Source organism: Neoarius graeffei, chromosome 1 (genome assembly GCF_027579695.1).
Source record: "Neoarius graeffei isolate fNeoGra1 chromosome 1, fNeoGra1.pri, whole genome shotgun sequence".
NCBI lineage: Eukaryota > Metazoa > Chordata > Actinopteri > Siluriformes > Ariidae > Neoarius > Neoarius graeffei.
Genome location: NC_083569.1, coordinates 43,998,095 through 44,013,585, shown reverse-complemented (window position 1 = coordinate 44,013,585; position 15,491 = coordinate 43,998,095). Strand labels below are relative to the sequence as shown.

At 42.6% G+C, this 15,491-nt stretch overlaps 1 protein-coding gene across 1 annotated transcript; it reads right to left on the bottom strand.

The window, feature by feature from the left end:
* Window positions 1–418: 418 nt before the first annotated feature.
* epdr1 (ependymin related 1) lies at window positions 419–13,575 on the bottom strand. Its single transcript, XM_060923076.1, has 3 exons — window positions 13,248–13,575; window positions 4,836–5,044; window positions 419–1,089 (listed from the first exon to the last, which is right to left on the bottom strand). The coding sequence occupies exons 1-3, from the start codon at window positions 13,457–13,459 to the stop codon at window positions 899–901; spliced, it is 612 nt and encodes a 203-aa protein (XP_060779059.1). The 5' UTR covers window positions 13,460–13,575; the 3' UTR covers window positions 419–898.
* Window positions 13,576–15,491: the final 1,916 nt, after the last annotated feature.

The window sequence follows — 15,491 nt, the reverse complement described above, 5'->3', positions numbered from 1 at the left end:
CCCGCCTCGCACTCCGGCCGGTGCGGTAGTGATGTCCCGTTGCTCGCGCGCTGCAGCAGAGACCCGCGCGACCTTCAGCCGGTACAGTCGCTCTTCTTTTACCAGCGCCGTTATTCTCATCTTTCCGGTGTGTTCTTGATTTTTCCATTGTGTCCTATTTCGCTATATCAAATCCCCAAAATGTATCATATTATTCATATTTAAGTGAATAATCAATTCAGTCATCATAACTTGGCATTTTTAACCCAAGCAATCAAAAAGAGGAAATTTATTCAATATTTTCACTCATCTGTGAAGGAGAGGCTTTAATTCTTCATGATGGAGTTATTTTATATGGAAATCAATTTTACAAAAGCATTTGAATTGTAATCCAAAAAATAAGATACTATCTTTATTCTTATTAAACATGACAAAAGAAACATTTAGTGTTCAATAAATGCAAAAAAAAAAATAGTAAAATTAGAAAATTTATTTTTTGACCATAACGTCCCAAATGAGAGACCAGTTTCTGAGATGGACCCAGATATAAGTTGAAATACCTGTTATAAGCTGAGGTTAGCAACAGGAAATAGGGTCAATTATGGTTGACTTTACATGCTTTGCATTTTGTTTAGGATGTATTCCTGTTTGATTTTGAGTCACAATTTGTTTTATACACATTAATAAAATTAAATAAAATGTTAGAGAACTACATTAGAAATTACATATACCCTCAAATTCAATCTTGAATATGAGGTCCTTGGTACATAAAGGTACAGTTGTGCTTGTCTAGTAGTTAAGCCTACAATTCATTCAATAAGCAGTTATCCACCTTGAAAACCTACTGCGTACGATATATGCCATGCCTTTCCTCCGTCTGTGCAGATTGCAGAAATGTAATTGAATAACTGTGAAAAGTTCAGCAGTCAGAGGCCATCTGTTCAGGTTGAGCCGACATGCAGGTGCTGGGTGGAGTGAACACTTCAGGGTCACTGATGCCCAGTTCCAGATCAAAGAAGCGAGTGGTGGTGGTCACACTGCTGTTCTTGGTGTACATCTCATACACGGGGTAGCAGTCTTTCAAGGTGTAAACTCCCACCCAGGTCTCATCTGTGAGGCAGACAAAAATGTATTCATAGTAAGCAGTGGCTACAGTTATCGACGGTCCATAATTATCGACACCTTTTCAGATTTCCCAATAAAAAACAATTTTACAAAGGTGAGTTTCAGTTACAACAGTTATTATTGGTTAATTAATCAACCGGAAGACCCGCCTCGCCCCTTGATCTTGTGGTCTGATGACACAGCTCGTTACCCGAGATGGAATTTTTTTTAAGAACGATCAGCAATTTGAGGAAAACCCTGACGTTATCATCGCAGGTAAGCATGGTGGAAAGATCATGGACGTGTTTTTACTTCTCAAATTCGCCGATATTTCATGATCTCCTTGTCGAAACCTACTTTGTTTCTTACTCTGTCATTTGACAGTCGCCATTTTGTATCTAAACGCGCGTTTGAGAATCACGTGAGGTGTCGGTAATTGTGATCACTTTCACCGGTGTCCACCATTATCGACACCCTGTGGAATTAAGGGACATTTATGACTGTTATGGATCAAACTTTGTGTAACATTGTTGAAGTAGATGAAGTACTTTAAAAAATAAAAGTGCTGTGATTTTTTTTTTCAGATTCAGAACAGAATGGAATGTTTATAGAGTGTTTGGAATCCTGTTGCAATAAATAGAATTTGACCAGAATTAAATTCCTAGCATATAAAAATTGCATGCTTGAAATATTCAGATTTTTCTATTCCATTCAGAATTTTTTTTTTTTTGCAGTTTGTTGTAAATATCTACCACATATTACAATATCAGTCGACATTTTATATTTTGGTTCGAGGAATGACATGCGACCTTTGACCTGGATGTTCATGTGGTTACAATATCAATTGCCTGTTGGCATTTATTGGTAAACTACAAAACTAGAAATTAATACAAACAATGACAAATGATTAACAAAATGTGATCTAAGAAAATACTTAGAAAGTGGAATGTGGCAGCAGGGGCGTGGTCAAGCGTCGGTCTGTGACCGGAGGGCGGAGTCAGGGAAGGTAAGTGGCAGAATCACTGCACCTGATGTCAATTAATGTGTTTGTGTGTCTTCCCCAGTGACCGCGCCCTATTTAAGTAGAGAGAGCGAGAGCAGAGGGAGCTCTCTCCCCAACCAGACGACTAATGTGTGTGCGTGTGTCTGAGTGTCTGGGAGAAGTGTACGCTGAAAAGTGGAACATTAAAAAAAAAAAAAAAAAAAAAAAAGAGTTTTGTGAACTCAGTTCTGGCCTGCCGTCCTACTGTGCTCCACCCACCCATACGAACTGTCACAGTTGTGCTCATCCCGGGTTTTGGCACCACTGTGACAGTTCGTATGGGTGGGTGGAGCACAGAAGGACGGCAGGCCAGAACTGAGTTCACAAAACTTTTTTTTTTTATTGTTCCACTTTTCAGCGTACACTTCTCCCAGACACTCGGACACACGCACGCACATTAGTCGTCTGGTTGGGGAGAGAGCTCCCTCTGCTCTCGCTCTCTCTCCTTAAATAGGGCGCGGTCACTGGGGAAGACATACAAACACATTAATTGACATCAGGTGCAGTGATTCTGCCACTTACCTTCCCTGACTCCGCCCTCCGGTCACAGACCGCCGCTTGGCCACGCCCCCACTGCCACATGGAACAAAAAGATTTTCTGACAGGTTAAACATTATCAGTTCATTTGTTAACAAATGTTAGAATTATGTCCTCATTTACGTAAGCACCGACATCGATATATTTATATAAAAGATATTTTGTACTAAATATAAGTCTATGTAAGACAAATTTTAAATAAAAACTGTTTTGTTAACTTAATACCACATACCGAGTATTTTTTATAAATAATCATCTGGATGTCGATAATTGTGGAACAGTGTCGATAACTGTGGACAAAGGTGTCGATAATTGTGGTATGGCGTCAAGTGATCTGATACGCTAAGTAATCGGGAATCAACTCATTTTTTTTCCAGTAGAAGTTTGAGTAATTATTAATGCACAACTTACGTATTGAAAGTCTTTTCTACTTTTGAAATGGCCAAAAGGTTGTTAAGGTGTCGATAACTGTAGCCGCCACTCTAGTAATATATAAAAAGAGATATACAGTACCTGTCAAAATACTAGACACACCTACTCATTCACAGGTTTTTCTGTATTTGGACTATTGTCTACATTGTAGAATAATACTGAAGACATCAAAACTATGAAATAACATCTCATCTCATGTCATTATCTCTAGCCGCTTTATCCTGTTCTACAGGGTCACAGGCAAGCTGGAGCCTATCCCAGCTGACTACGGGCGAAAGGCGGGGTACACCCTGGACAAGTCGCCAGGTCATCACAGGGCTGACACATAGACACAGACAACCATTCACACTCACATTCACACCTACGGTCAATTTAGAGTCACCAGTTAACCTAACCTGCATGTCTTTGGACTGTGGGGGAAACCGGAGCACCCGGAGGAAACCCACGCGGACACGGGGAGAACATGCAAACTCCGCACAGAAAGGCCCTCGCCGGCCACGGGGCTCGAACCCGGACCTTCTTGCTGTGAGGCGACAGCGCTAACCACTACACCACCGTGCCGCCATGAAATAACATATGGAACATATATGGAATTGTGGGAAATATATGAAAAAGTGCTAAAAACAAAATCTCATCTCATTATCTCTAGCCGCTTTATCCTTCTACAGAGTCGCAGGCAAGCTGGAGCCTATCCCAGCTGACTACGGGCGAAAGGCGGGGTACACCCTGGACAAGTCGTCAGGTCATCACAGGGCTGACACACAGACAACCATTCACACTCACATTCACACCTACGGTCAATTTAGAGTCACCAGTTAACCTAACCTGCATGTCTTTGGACTGTGGGGGAAACCGGAGCACCCGGAGGAAACCCACGCGGACACGGGGAGAACATGCAAACTCCACACAGAAAGGCCCTCGCCGGCCCCGGGGCTCGAACCCAGGACCTTCTTGCTGTGAGGCGACAGCGCTAACCACTACACCACCGTGCCGCCACTAAAAACAAAATATGTTTCATAATTTAGATTCTTCAAAGTAGCCAGCATTTACCTTGATGACGCTTTACACACTATTGGCATGATCTTAACCAGCTTCATAAGGTCGTCACCTGGAATGCTTTTCAGTTAACAACTGTGCCTCGTCAAAAGTTAATTAGTGCAATTTCTTGCCTTTTTAATGCGTTTGAGATCAAACAGTAAATAGTAAATAATAAACATACAGTAAATAAATCTATTCCACAACTGTAGTAATCCATATTATGTCAAGAACCGCTCGACTAAGTAAAGAGAAACGACATCCATCATTACTTTAAGATGTGGTGTCTTTTAATGAATTAAAATAAAGAAAAAACACTGAATTAGAAGGCGTGTCCAAACTTTTGACTGGTATTGTACCTCATGTGACCCTTATCTGTCAATATAAGCCAGCATCAAAAACCAATTTAATGCACTAATGGCACTCAGAAGTAAGACATTATCTTTTACCAAGCTCGCCACTGCTGCCAACAAGTCTTGACCTTGTTGTTACTAATTTGTATGGCTCAAGGTAAAGCCTCAAATACCCTTAAAAATACATCAGTCAGAAAGAAGGCAAGTGAAGAAAAATTATTTCAGACATTTAGCCTCGCTGTGTCTTTGACCAAATTTTGGATCAATTCTAAAATCTAATCAGAAGGATGGACGGACAAGAAAAAAAAAAAACAAAAAAACATAATAAACACTGTTTATTCCACTGGACTAACCTTTGCGAGCTTGCTTTCGGTCCGACCACTCTTGAACCTCAATCATATCTCCTGGCCCACCAATGAAGTACTGATCCTCATATGTGGAGTTCATTGGGATGTCATACGGGTCCCAGGCCTCAGTCAAATTAAGCTTAGCACATGCCTTGGTGACTTGCTCAATCTGGAAATACACGCCACTCTTAAACAAGTAGATGTATTCAAAGAACCTATGGAAAGAGTGATAATGTGAGGTACAATTCAGGAACAGGCTTACGTTAACTACAAGCTCTATACAGACTGTAGTGCAGTTTCTCAACCACTGGGCCGTGGCTCATTAGTGGGCTGCGAAGCGCCATCGACTGGGCCGTGAATTTTTTTTCAAATTGAAGTTAACTTTTTACTCGTAGTAGGGTACAGTTGCTGGGTTGCATCTGACATCGCATCCGTCTTGTTAAGCTACAGTCATGCTACAGCTTGCAATGCTTTGCGATGGGTTATTGATGAAAATGAGGCATTTTGGTGGCGATATAGGTACAGTACAACCCCGATTCCAAAAAAGTTGGGACAAAGTACAAATTGTAAATAAAAATGGAATGCAATAATTTACAAAACTCAAAAACTGATATTGTATTCACAATAGAACATAGACAACATATCAAATGTCGAAAGTGAGACATTTTGAAATGTCATGCCAAATATTGGCTCATTTGAAATTTCATGACAGCAACACATCTCAAAAAAGTTGGGACAGGGGCAATAAGAGGCTGGAAAAGTTAAAGGTACAAAAAAGGAACAGCTGGAGGACCAAATTGCAACTCATTAGGTCAATTGGCAATAGGTCATTAACATGACTGGGTATAAAAAGAGCATCTTGGAGTGGCAGCGGCTCTCAGAAATAAAGATGGGAAGAGGATCACCAATCCCCCTAATTCTGCCCCGACAAATAGTGGAGCAATAACAGAAAGGAGTTCGACAGTGTAAAATTGCAAAAAGTTTGAACATATCATCATCTACAGTGCATAATATCATCAAAAGATTCAGAGAATCTGGAAGAATCTCTGTGCGTAAGGGTCAAGGCCGGAAAACCATACTGGGTGCCCGTGATCTTCGGGCCCTTAGACGGCACTGCATCACATACAGGCATGCTTCTGTATTGGAAATCACAAAATGGGCTCAGGAATATTTCCAGAGAACATTATCTGTGAACACAATTCACCGTGCCATCCGCCGTTGCCAGCTAAAACTCTATAGTTCAAAGAAGAAGCTGTATCTAAACATGATCCAGAAGCGCAGACGTCTTCTCTGGGCCAAGGCTCATTTAAAATGGACTGTGGCAAAGTGGAAAACTGTTCTGTGGTCAGACAAATCAAAATGTGAAGTTCTTTATGGAAATCAGGGACGCCGTGTCATTCGGACTAAAGAGGAGAAGGACGAGCCAAGTTGTTATCGGCGCTCAGTTCAGAAGCCTGCATCTCTGATGGTATGGGGTTGCATTAGTGCATGTGGCATGGGCAGCTTACACATCTGGAAAGACACCATCAATGCTGAAAGGTATATCCAGGTTCTAGAGCAACATATGCTCCCATCCAGACGACGTCTCTTTCAGGGAAGACCTTGCATTTTCCAACATGACAATGCCAAACCACATACTGCATCAATTACAGCATCATGGCTGCGTAGAAGAAGGGTCCGGGTACTGAACTGGCCAGCCTGCAGTCCAGATCTTTCACCCATAGAAAACATTTGGCGCATCATAAAACGGAAGATACGACAAAAAAGACCTAAGACAGTTGAGCAACTAGAATCCTACATTAGACAAGAATGGGTTAACATTCCTATCCCTAAACTTGAGCAACTTGTCTCCTCAGTCCCCAGACGTTTACAGACTGTTGTAAAGAGAAAAGGGGATGTCTCACAGTGGGAAACATGGCCTTGTCTCAACTTTTTTGAGATGTGTTGTTGTCATGAAATTTAAAATCACAATTTTTCTCTTTAAATGATACATTTTCTCAGTTTAAACATTTGATATGTCATCTACGTTCTATTCTGAATAAAATATGGAATTTTGAAACTTCCACATCATTGCATTCCATTTTTATTTACAATTTGTACTTTGTCCCAACTTTTTTGGAATCGGGGTTGTACATGAGCGAAAAGTTGTGGTCACACAGCATGTGAACACTTGACTGTCACGCCTTTGCACACTTGAGTCTGGCACAGCTCGAGCGGCCGTGTGCGCTCATGGAGCATCTTGTGCGCGCTCTTGGGACCCAGTCATTATGCGAAACACTTGATATTGATTTGAGTGCAATCAGCATGTGCAGAAACGGACACTGTGTTCACAGAGGCTTTAAGAAGTATTATCATTATCACGGCCACGTTTGTTTCTAGCCATGTTTATAATACTGTTTAAATATTCTGCTTTGTGCTTTGCATTTGTAAATATCACGCCTGCTAACAAACATTCTTCCTGCACTTAGATCCGTCTACCACTGTCTATCTTGTAGTGTCCTGATCCCCAGATCTTTAACCCAGCCACATATAAAAAGTTGCATTCCTCCTCCATGTTCTTCCAAGTTTTTATCTGTGTGTCTGTGGAGAACGATGTCTGCAGCACCAGGTAGTTTGAGATGTCGGTGAACTCAACAGCTGGATAATTTTCCAACTCATTGGAAAAATCCTTTGTTGTTAGCATGTAAGGATCTAATCCCATTGAGTGGTTTCTATATCTACTTCTTTTGAGTGTACTTCTTGGTTTTAATAACTTGCTGACAATAAGTTATTGTGTTAATCGCCCAGACTCAACTTTTGGATCATTAATCCCTTTTGACTGAGAATGACCCGCATGCAGGGTTTAGCTTCTGGAACATCCATACAGTTGTAAAGGAGAACTGAAGGCAAAATTTTATCAAAATTCTATTTCTCATTTTATTAAATATAGGAATACATTTCTGACAGCTATTTTGTCACTGCTATTGCAAATTCTGAGTGTTTGAAATATGCTCTGTAATATATCAGTCCATCTGTAAAAGCAATGGCCATAAATGAGATTCGTTGAGACCTGTGCGAGACATCGTAGGACAGAAGTAAAACGTACAGAGGAAATCAAAGTGACCAACATCTGCCAACGTTGTCAAAAGACGCACGCGCCTTCCTTCGAATGCTGACGTAATCAAGCTGGAAGTATTGTTTGTTCTGATAGCAATCAGGAAAGTTTGAAGAAAATAGGCAGTAATCATCATTTAAACTCGTTTTTGTGCAATATTTCATTTAGAAAACAGTTTTCAAAATGGCAGCGCTGACACTTCATGTTTCGAAGTCTCGCACAAGTCTACTGAAGATCGCGCGGATAAGCAACACCTGCCGTGGACCAAACGAACTAAATTCAACATGGCTAAAAAACAAATAGGCCGATAAGTATAATATTTAATAGCGACTGGCGAGGGCCTTTCTGTGTGGAGTTTGCATGTTCTCCCCGTGTCCACGTGGGTTTCCTCCGGGTGCTCCGGTTTCCCCCACAGTCCAAAGACATGCAGGTTAGGTTAACTGGTGACTCTAAATTGACCGTAGGTGTGAATGTGAGTGTGAATGGTTGTCTGTGTCTATGTATCAGCCCTGTGATGACCTGGCGACTTGTCCAGGGTGTACCCCGCCTTTCGCCCGTAGTCAGCTGGGATAGGCTCCAGCTTGCCTGCGACCCTGTAGAACAGGATAAAGCGGCTAGAGATGATGGATGGATGGTTTCCAATAGGAGTCATGATATAAGGTTACTAAAACCGAAAACATAATTGAATAACATGCTAATTAAGAAATAAAGCAAGTTTAAAAATGACTTCAGTTCTCCTTTAAATACAATACCTACAATTAAAGCCAGTTTGTTTTTATTGTATTTATTTAATTCATGGGCTCCCATCTGTAACAGGGAGTGATGTTGCATCCCGTTAATACACTTTACAATAGATTATTAGATTCTAGATTAGGGATCTTTTTTCATGGGCTCCGACTCGGTACAAGTATGAATAGGTGGGGTTTAAAGTAGAAAAGGTTGAGAACCCCTGCTGTAGTGTCTACTTCGGTACAGTTGTCAATGACATCCATCCATCATCTGTAGCTGCTTATCCTGTTCTACAGGGTCGCAGGCGAGCTGGAGCCTATCCCAGCTGACTATGGGCGAAAGGCGGGGTACACCCTGGACAAGTCGCCAGGTCATCACAGGGCTGACACATAGACACAGACAACCATTCACACTCACATTCACATCTATGCTCAATTTAGAGTCACCAGTTAACCTAACCTGCATGTCTTTGGACTGTGGGGGAAACCGGAGCACCCGGAGGAAACCCACGCGGACACGGGGAGAACATGCAAACTCCACACAGAAAGGCCCTCGCCAGCCACGGGGCTCGAACCCGGACCTTCTTGCTGTGAGGCGACAGCGCTAACCACTACACCACCCCTGTTAATGACATTCACATGACAAATAAACTCATCTATGAGAGTCGAATCTGAAGGTTCGGTTCACCTAAAAGATTTGGCTCAAAGAGCCGACTCGTTCATGAATGACATCACAGAATAGGCTTATCCATCCATCCATTATTTGTAGCTGCTTTATACTGTTCTACAGGTTCGCAGGCAAACTGGAGCCTATCCCAGCTGACTATGGGCGAGAGGCGGGGTACACCCTGGACAAGTTGCCAGGTCATCACAGGGCTGACACATCGAGACAAACAACCATTCACACCTATGGTCAATTTAGAGTCACCAGTTAACCTAACCTGCATGTCTTTGGACTGTGGGGGAAACCGGAGCACCCGGAGGAAACCCACGCAGACACGGGGAGAACATGCAAACTCCACACAGAAAGGCCCTCACTGGCCGCTGGGCTCGAACCCAGGACCTTCTTGCTGTGAGGAGACAGTGCTAACCACAGGGATGTGATTTGGGGCTGGTGAAATTATCTGAAAATTTTAGCCGGGGCTCTGGGGGCCATAGGCCCCCAGCTGGTCCAGGGCAGCGCCCTGGTGGGGGGACAAGGGGGGCGAAGCCCCCCGAAGCTCCTGGGTTCTGGGGTTTTCTGACTTAAAAATTGTACTAAAATGGCAAGCAAACACACAAGAAAAAACTTGTCATGATTAACAAATTCAAGCCAATTTAATGGTCAACATGCAACTCTGAGCCCCTATAGTAAATTCAATGATTCTTAACTGACAAAAAGCCAAAACATGAAACCTAAAAATGTCATTCTAAATTAAATCACCTGCATTAGAATAAATAGAAAATTGTATAAGGAAAAACAAAATTTATACTTTCAATTACTGTAGAAGTTGAACATACCTAAGTGTGCCTTTTCAAACAAACATGATGCAACATAAGAATTCATCCACCATTATTTATTAAACTCTATTGCTCCTGGTAGTCTCCCGGTTTGCTTCTTATGTATGGCAACTTCTAATATTTGATTAAGTTACTGCATACCCCGTTTAGACAGGGTAACAGGATTGACACAAAAAAATTAGTCATGCATAGACTACTTACCAAAACTGAAATTTTTAAGTAAATATTCTCAGATTCAGTTCATTCTGCCATCCATATAAAAGGTGAGAATATGTAGATCCTTGGCAACAAATAATTTCAATAATAGCTTTTGGGAGCATTTATTTTTGTTATGTGATTAATCACGGTAACAGAACTGACACAAACCTCTGGGACAGGTACAAAAATTAACAAAACATCGAAAAAATATATTTTCTTAATGGCATTTTCAATTTGTGACATCATATGTCCATTGTGGTTTCCACAGTCTTGTCGTTGAACATGAAAAAGTTTCAATTCCACCTTTGTCTAACATTAAGAATCATGTCTGAAAAAAGTCTCTTTTCAGTGGAACAGCCATTTTTGCTCATTTTCGACCCTAAAATTTGCTACAAAATACACATTTATGAACCAAAGTAGTCAAATTTTGAAATGCAAGGTAGAACTGATAATGTTTTATCATATGAGACCATAAAAAGGTTTTAGAAATCTCAAAATGTAAACAAAACACGTCCGGACAAAAACAATACGTTTTCTGTGAAACTGACTCATATACAGAACTGTACAGTGTTCACTCACTTGAGGATTTTCATATGCAAGAATAAAAAATCACTTTTTCACTAAACAACATTCACAAAAAATGTGTTTGCAATTAATTGGGATCCACCGTTTTTATCATTTCAACCGCGCATCAGACCCTCGGCCAACTGAAAATGTCTTTCATGCACTTTTCTCCCTCATGAGAATTTTGAAAAGTTGGCAAGTATGTATTATTTGCACTGACATTTTAATATTGAATAAACAAATCAAAATTGTGTATAATTACCTTACATCCACGCTGTGGGAAAAGTTTTGAGCGAAAATTAAAACTAACTTCGAGTGAAAAAGGTGAAATAATCTGTGATGAAGTTGGCAGCGACTCTGAGGTAAAGTGAGAGGAGGCGGGAGGGGTCAAGCTAGCCTGGGCCCGCCCATCCTAAGCGTGACGCAACACGAGGGCCTGTTGCAAGCTTAGTCTGGCAAGGCAAGCTATCTCCAGCTCTTCCAAGCTCCCGAAAAATCGGGAACCAATCAACTTTGAGCATCTCCAACGGCCCTGGGTAGAGGCGTGTTCAAGGCAGTGACGTAGTAGAACTGCGACCGGAAGCCATAGATTGTTTACATAATCTATGCCGGAAGCACTTCATTCACTAGAAACATTACGAACATGGAGCAAGTTCTCATTGAAAACGGAGCAAAGAGCAGCCCTGGAGGTATTTATTGAAAGGAAGGACGTTTTCGCCTTGCTCCCGACCGGCTTCGGTAAGAGTTTTAATCTACCAGTTAGCCCCGTCGCGTCACATACGTCAGAGGAAAGAGTGATGTGATTGGTTTAAGCTTCGTCACAGCCTTTTCTGGCTTCGACCAGTAGCAAACTGAGGCATTTCAGGGAGGCGGGTCAACCACGGGCTCTAGGAAACGGTTGGGCTTAATATCTTGGCCAGACCAATAGCTCGTAGAGCTTTACAGTCGCGTTAGCCAGACTAGGGTCAAGCATCACTGCCGCCTCACAGACTCACTTTCCCGGGCTAAACTCCCACCACTCCCCCTCTCTCTAGCTTTTGTTTTGTTTTCACTGAGTAACCATTTTGATTTGTAAACTAGAGCCGTGATTTAAACTGCTGTTTCTTCGGACGTAACTAAAACAAACTGAAATAAAAACCGCCCCTTCTTTTCTCCTCAGAAGGTTTAGCCTCCGATGCTAACCTTTTCACCACAGCTTTCATAGCGTGCGCATGCGCATCCAGGAAGCAACAGATGGCGCGAGGCCCCGTTGCCACGACAACCTTCGTCACCCCGCGAAAACATACCCAACTGTCGCACGTGCAGTGACACCATCACCACTCACAGGTTTATTATGGGGAAAGAAATGAGCTGGGTTGTTTTTTTCTTCTTCCCCATGTTTATTTACTTTAAAAACACACACACACCAAACTGATGATCAGGTGCATCTTTACGCTCGATCACGGAGGCTGCCATCTTTCAACTCTTTGTTTGAAGCGAGCTTACGTACAGCTATCTAACAAGCGCGTTCATTGGCTGTTACAGAGCGATGGGCCAATCACGTACCTCGTTTCATCTCAATGACGGAATGACTGAAAGTCGGAATGAATAGGATATGAATGCGGATTTTTGAGCGAAAAATCGGAAAAAAAATTTTCTTCAAGTTTTGAGGTGAAAAAAGCGGAATTCCGCGAATTCGCGGAAAAATCACATCCCTGTTTAACCACTACACCACTGTCAATGACATTCACATGACAAATAAACTCATCTCATCTCATTATCTGTAGCCGCTTTATCCTGTTCTACAGGGTCGCAGGCAAGCTGGAGCCTATCCCAGCTGACTACGGGCGAAAGGCGGGGTACACCCTGGACAAGTCGCCAGGTCATCACAGGGCTGATACATAGACACAGACAACCTTTCACACTCTGTGGGGGAAACCCACACAGACACGGGGTCAAACCCAAGACCTTCTTGCTGTGAGGCAACAGCGCTAACCACTACACCACCCCTGTCAATGACATTCACATGACAAATAAACTCATCTATGAGAGTCGAATCTGAAGGTTCGGTTCACCTAAAAGATTCGGCTCAAAGAGCCGACTCGTTCATGAATGACATCACAGAATAGGATTACGCTTCTTCAAACCTTCGGGTTTTGATGTTTAGAGAAGACTGATTAACTTGACATTGAAATGAAATGATAAAACATAACATTATATCTGATTTATATTATATATCTAATATTTTTGTGTATATTATGCATTGTTATTCGGGTTGATGTGAATATCTAGTTTATACCTCTATCAGGGGAAAGTGTAAAGATGGGGGAAAAAAGGTGAAATTGAGCTACGTACTTCTTGCACGGTGTGTGTCCTGTCTTCTGCTCCAACACTCGTATGCGCTGGTTTTGTGCGTCATACGCCACCGAGGCGCGCGTGTTTCTCCCGGTGCTGTGGTCATACCGCCCGGTCCTGCCCTCCCACTGCAGCGGGGCCGCACACGGCTCCTCCGGGCGCACGACCGCCCACACACACACTGCAAACACACACACTACACTAACCTGCATTTTGGGAACGCAACGCAAACTCGAGCAATAAAATCCCCGATATTACAGACCACAGCGCGAGACGGAGCACATCTGTCTGCGCAGCTGCAGGGAAGAAGCTCGCGCACTCGAACGGCCCAAGAACAGAACGACAGCACGCGCTCACACCCAACAGCGCGTGCTACCGAAAACTCAGGATCTGATTGGTCAAATAGATGCCTACATCAAAAGAGACCAACAGCAATATTTCTGCATAAATATGACCTAAAACATCATCAGATTTTCACACAAGTCCTGAAAGTAGATAAAGAGAACCCGGTTAAACAAAAAACATTATACTTGCTCATTTATTTATTTATTTATTTCTGTGAGTGGCAAAAGTATGTGAACCTCTAGGATTAGCAGTTCATTTGAAGGTGAAATTAGAGTCAGGTGTTTTCAATCAATGGGATGACAATCAGATGTGAGTGGGCACCCTGTTTTATTTAAAGAGCAGGGATCTATCAAAGTCTGATCTTCACAACACATGTTTGTGGAAGTGTATCATGGCACGAACAAAGGAGATTTCTGAGGAGCTCAGAAAAAGTGTTGTTGATGCTCATCAGGCTGGAAAAGGTTACAAAACCATCTCTAAAGAGTTTGGACTCCACCAATCCACAGTCAGACAGATTGTGTACAAATGGAGGAAATTCAAGACCGTTGTTACCCTCCCCAGGAGTGGTCGACCAACAAGGATCACTCCAAGAGCAAGGCGTGTAATAGTCGGCGAGGTCACAAAGGACCCCAGGGTAACTTCTAAGCAACTGAAGGCCTCTCACATATTGGCTAATGTTAATGTTCATGAGTCCACCATCAGGAGAACACTGAACAACAATGGTGTGCATGGCAGGGTTGCAAGGAGAAAGCCACTGCTCTCCAAAAAGAACATTGCTGCTTGTCTGCAGTTTGCTAAAGATCACGTGGACAAGCCAGAAGGCTATTGGAAAAATTTTTGTGGACGGATGAGACCAAAATAGAACTTTTGGGTTTAAATGAGAAGCGTTATGTTTGGAGAAAGGAAAACACTGCATTCCAGCATAAGATCCTTATCCCATCTGTGAAACATGGTGGTGATAGTATCGTGGTTTGGGCCCGTTTTGCTGCATCTGGGCCAGGACGGCTTGCCATCATTGATGTAACAATGAATTCTGAATTATACCAGCGAATTCTAAAGGAAAATGTCAGGACATCTGTCCATGAACTGAATCTCAAGAGAAGGTGGGTCATGCAGCAAGACGACGACCCTAAGCACACAAGTCGTTCTACCAAAGAATGGTTAAAGAAGAATAAAGTTAATGTTTTGGAATGGCCAAGTCAAAGTCTCACCTCATCTCATTATCTCTAGCTGCTTTATCCTTCTACAGGGTCGCAGGCAAGCTGGAGCCTATCCCAGCTGACTACGGGTGAAAGGCGGGGTACACCCTGGACAAGTCGCCAGGTCATCACAGGGCTGACACATAGACAACCATTCACACTCACATTCACACCTACGGTCAATTTAGAGTCACCAGTTAACCTAACCTGCATGTCTTTGGACTGTGGGGGAAACCGGAGCACCCGGAGGAAACCCACGCGGACACGGGGAGAACATGCAAACTCCACACAGAAAGGCCCTTGCCGGCCCCGGGGCTCGAACCCAGGACCTTCTTGCTGTGAGGCGACAGCGCTAACCACTACACCACCGTGCCACCCCAAGTCAAAGTCCTGACCTTAATCCAATCAAAATGTTGTGGAAGGACGTGAAGCGAGCAGTTCATGTGAGGAAACCCACCAACATCCCAGAGTTGAAGCTGTTCTGTACGGAGGAACGGGCTAAAATTCCTCCAAGCCGGTGTGCAGGACTGATCAACAGTTACTGGAAGCGTTTAGTTGCAGTTATTGCTGCACAAGGGGGTCACACCAGATATTGAAAGCAAAGGTTCACATACTTTTGCCACTCACAGATATGTAATACTGTATCATTTTCCTCAATAAATAAATGATCAAGTATAATATTTTTGTCTCATTTGTTTAA

Bases quoted from the DNA above. Each gene is read 5' to 3' on its own strand.
- epdr1 (XM_060923076.1), bottom strand. From the start codon at position 13,459: ATGCAGGTTAGTGTAGTGTGTGTGTTTGCAGTGTGTGTGTGGGCGGTC. The intron at 5,045-13,247 runs GTACGTAGCTCA...CTCTTTCCATAG, and splicing joins GGACACACACCGTGCAAGAA to GTTCTTTGAATACATCTACT. The intron at 1,090-4,835 runs GTTAGTCCAGTG...TCTGCCTCACAG, and splicing joins CCGAAAGCAAGCTCGCAAAG to ATGAGACCTGGGTGGGAGTT.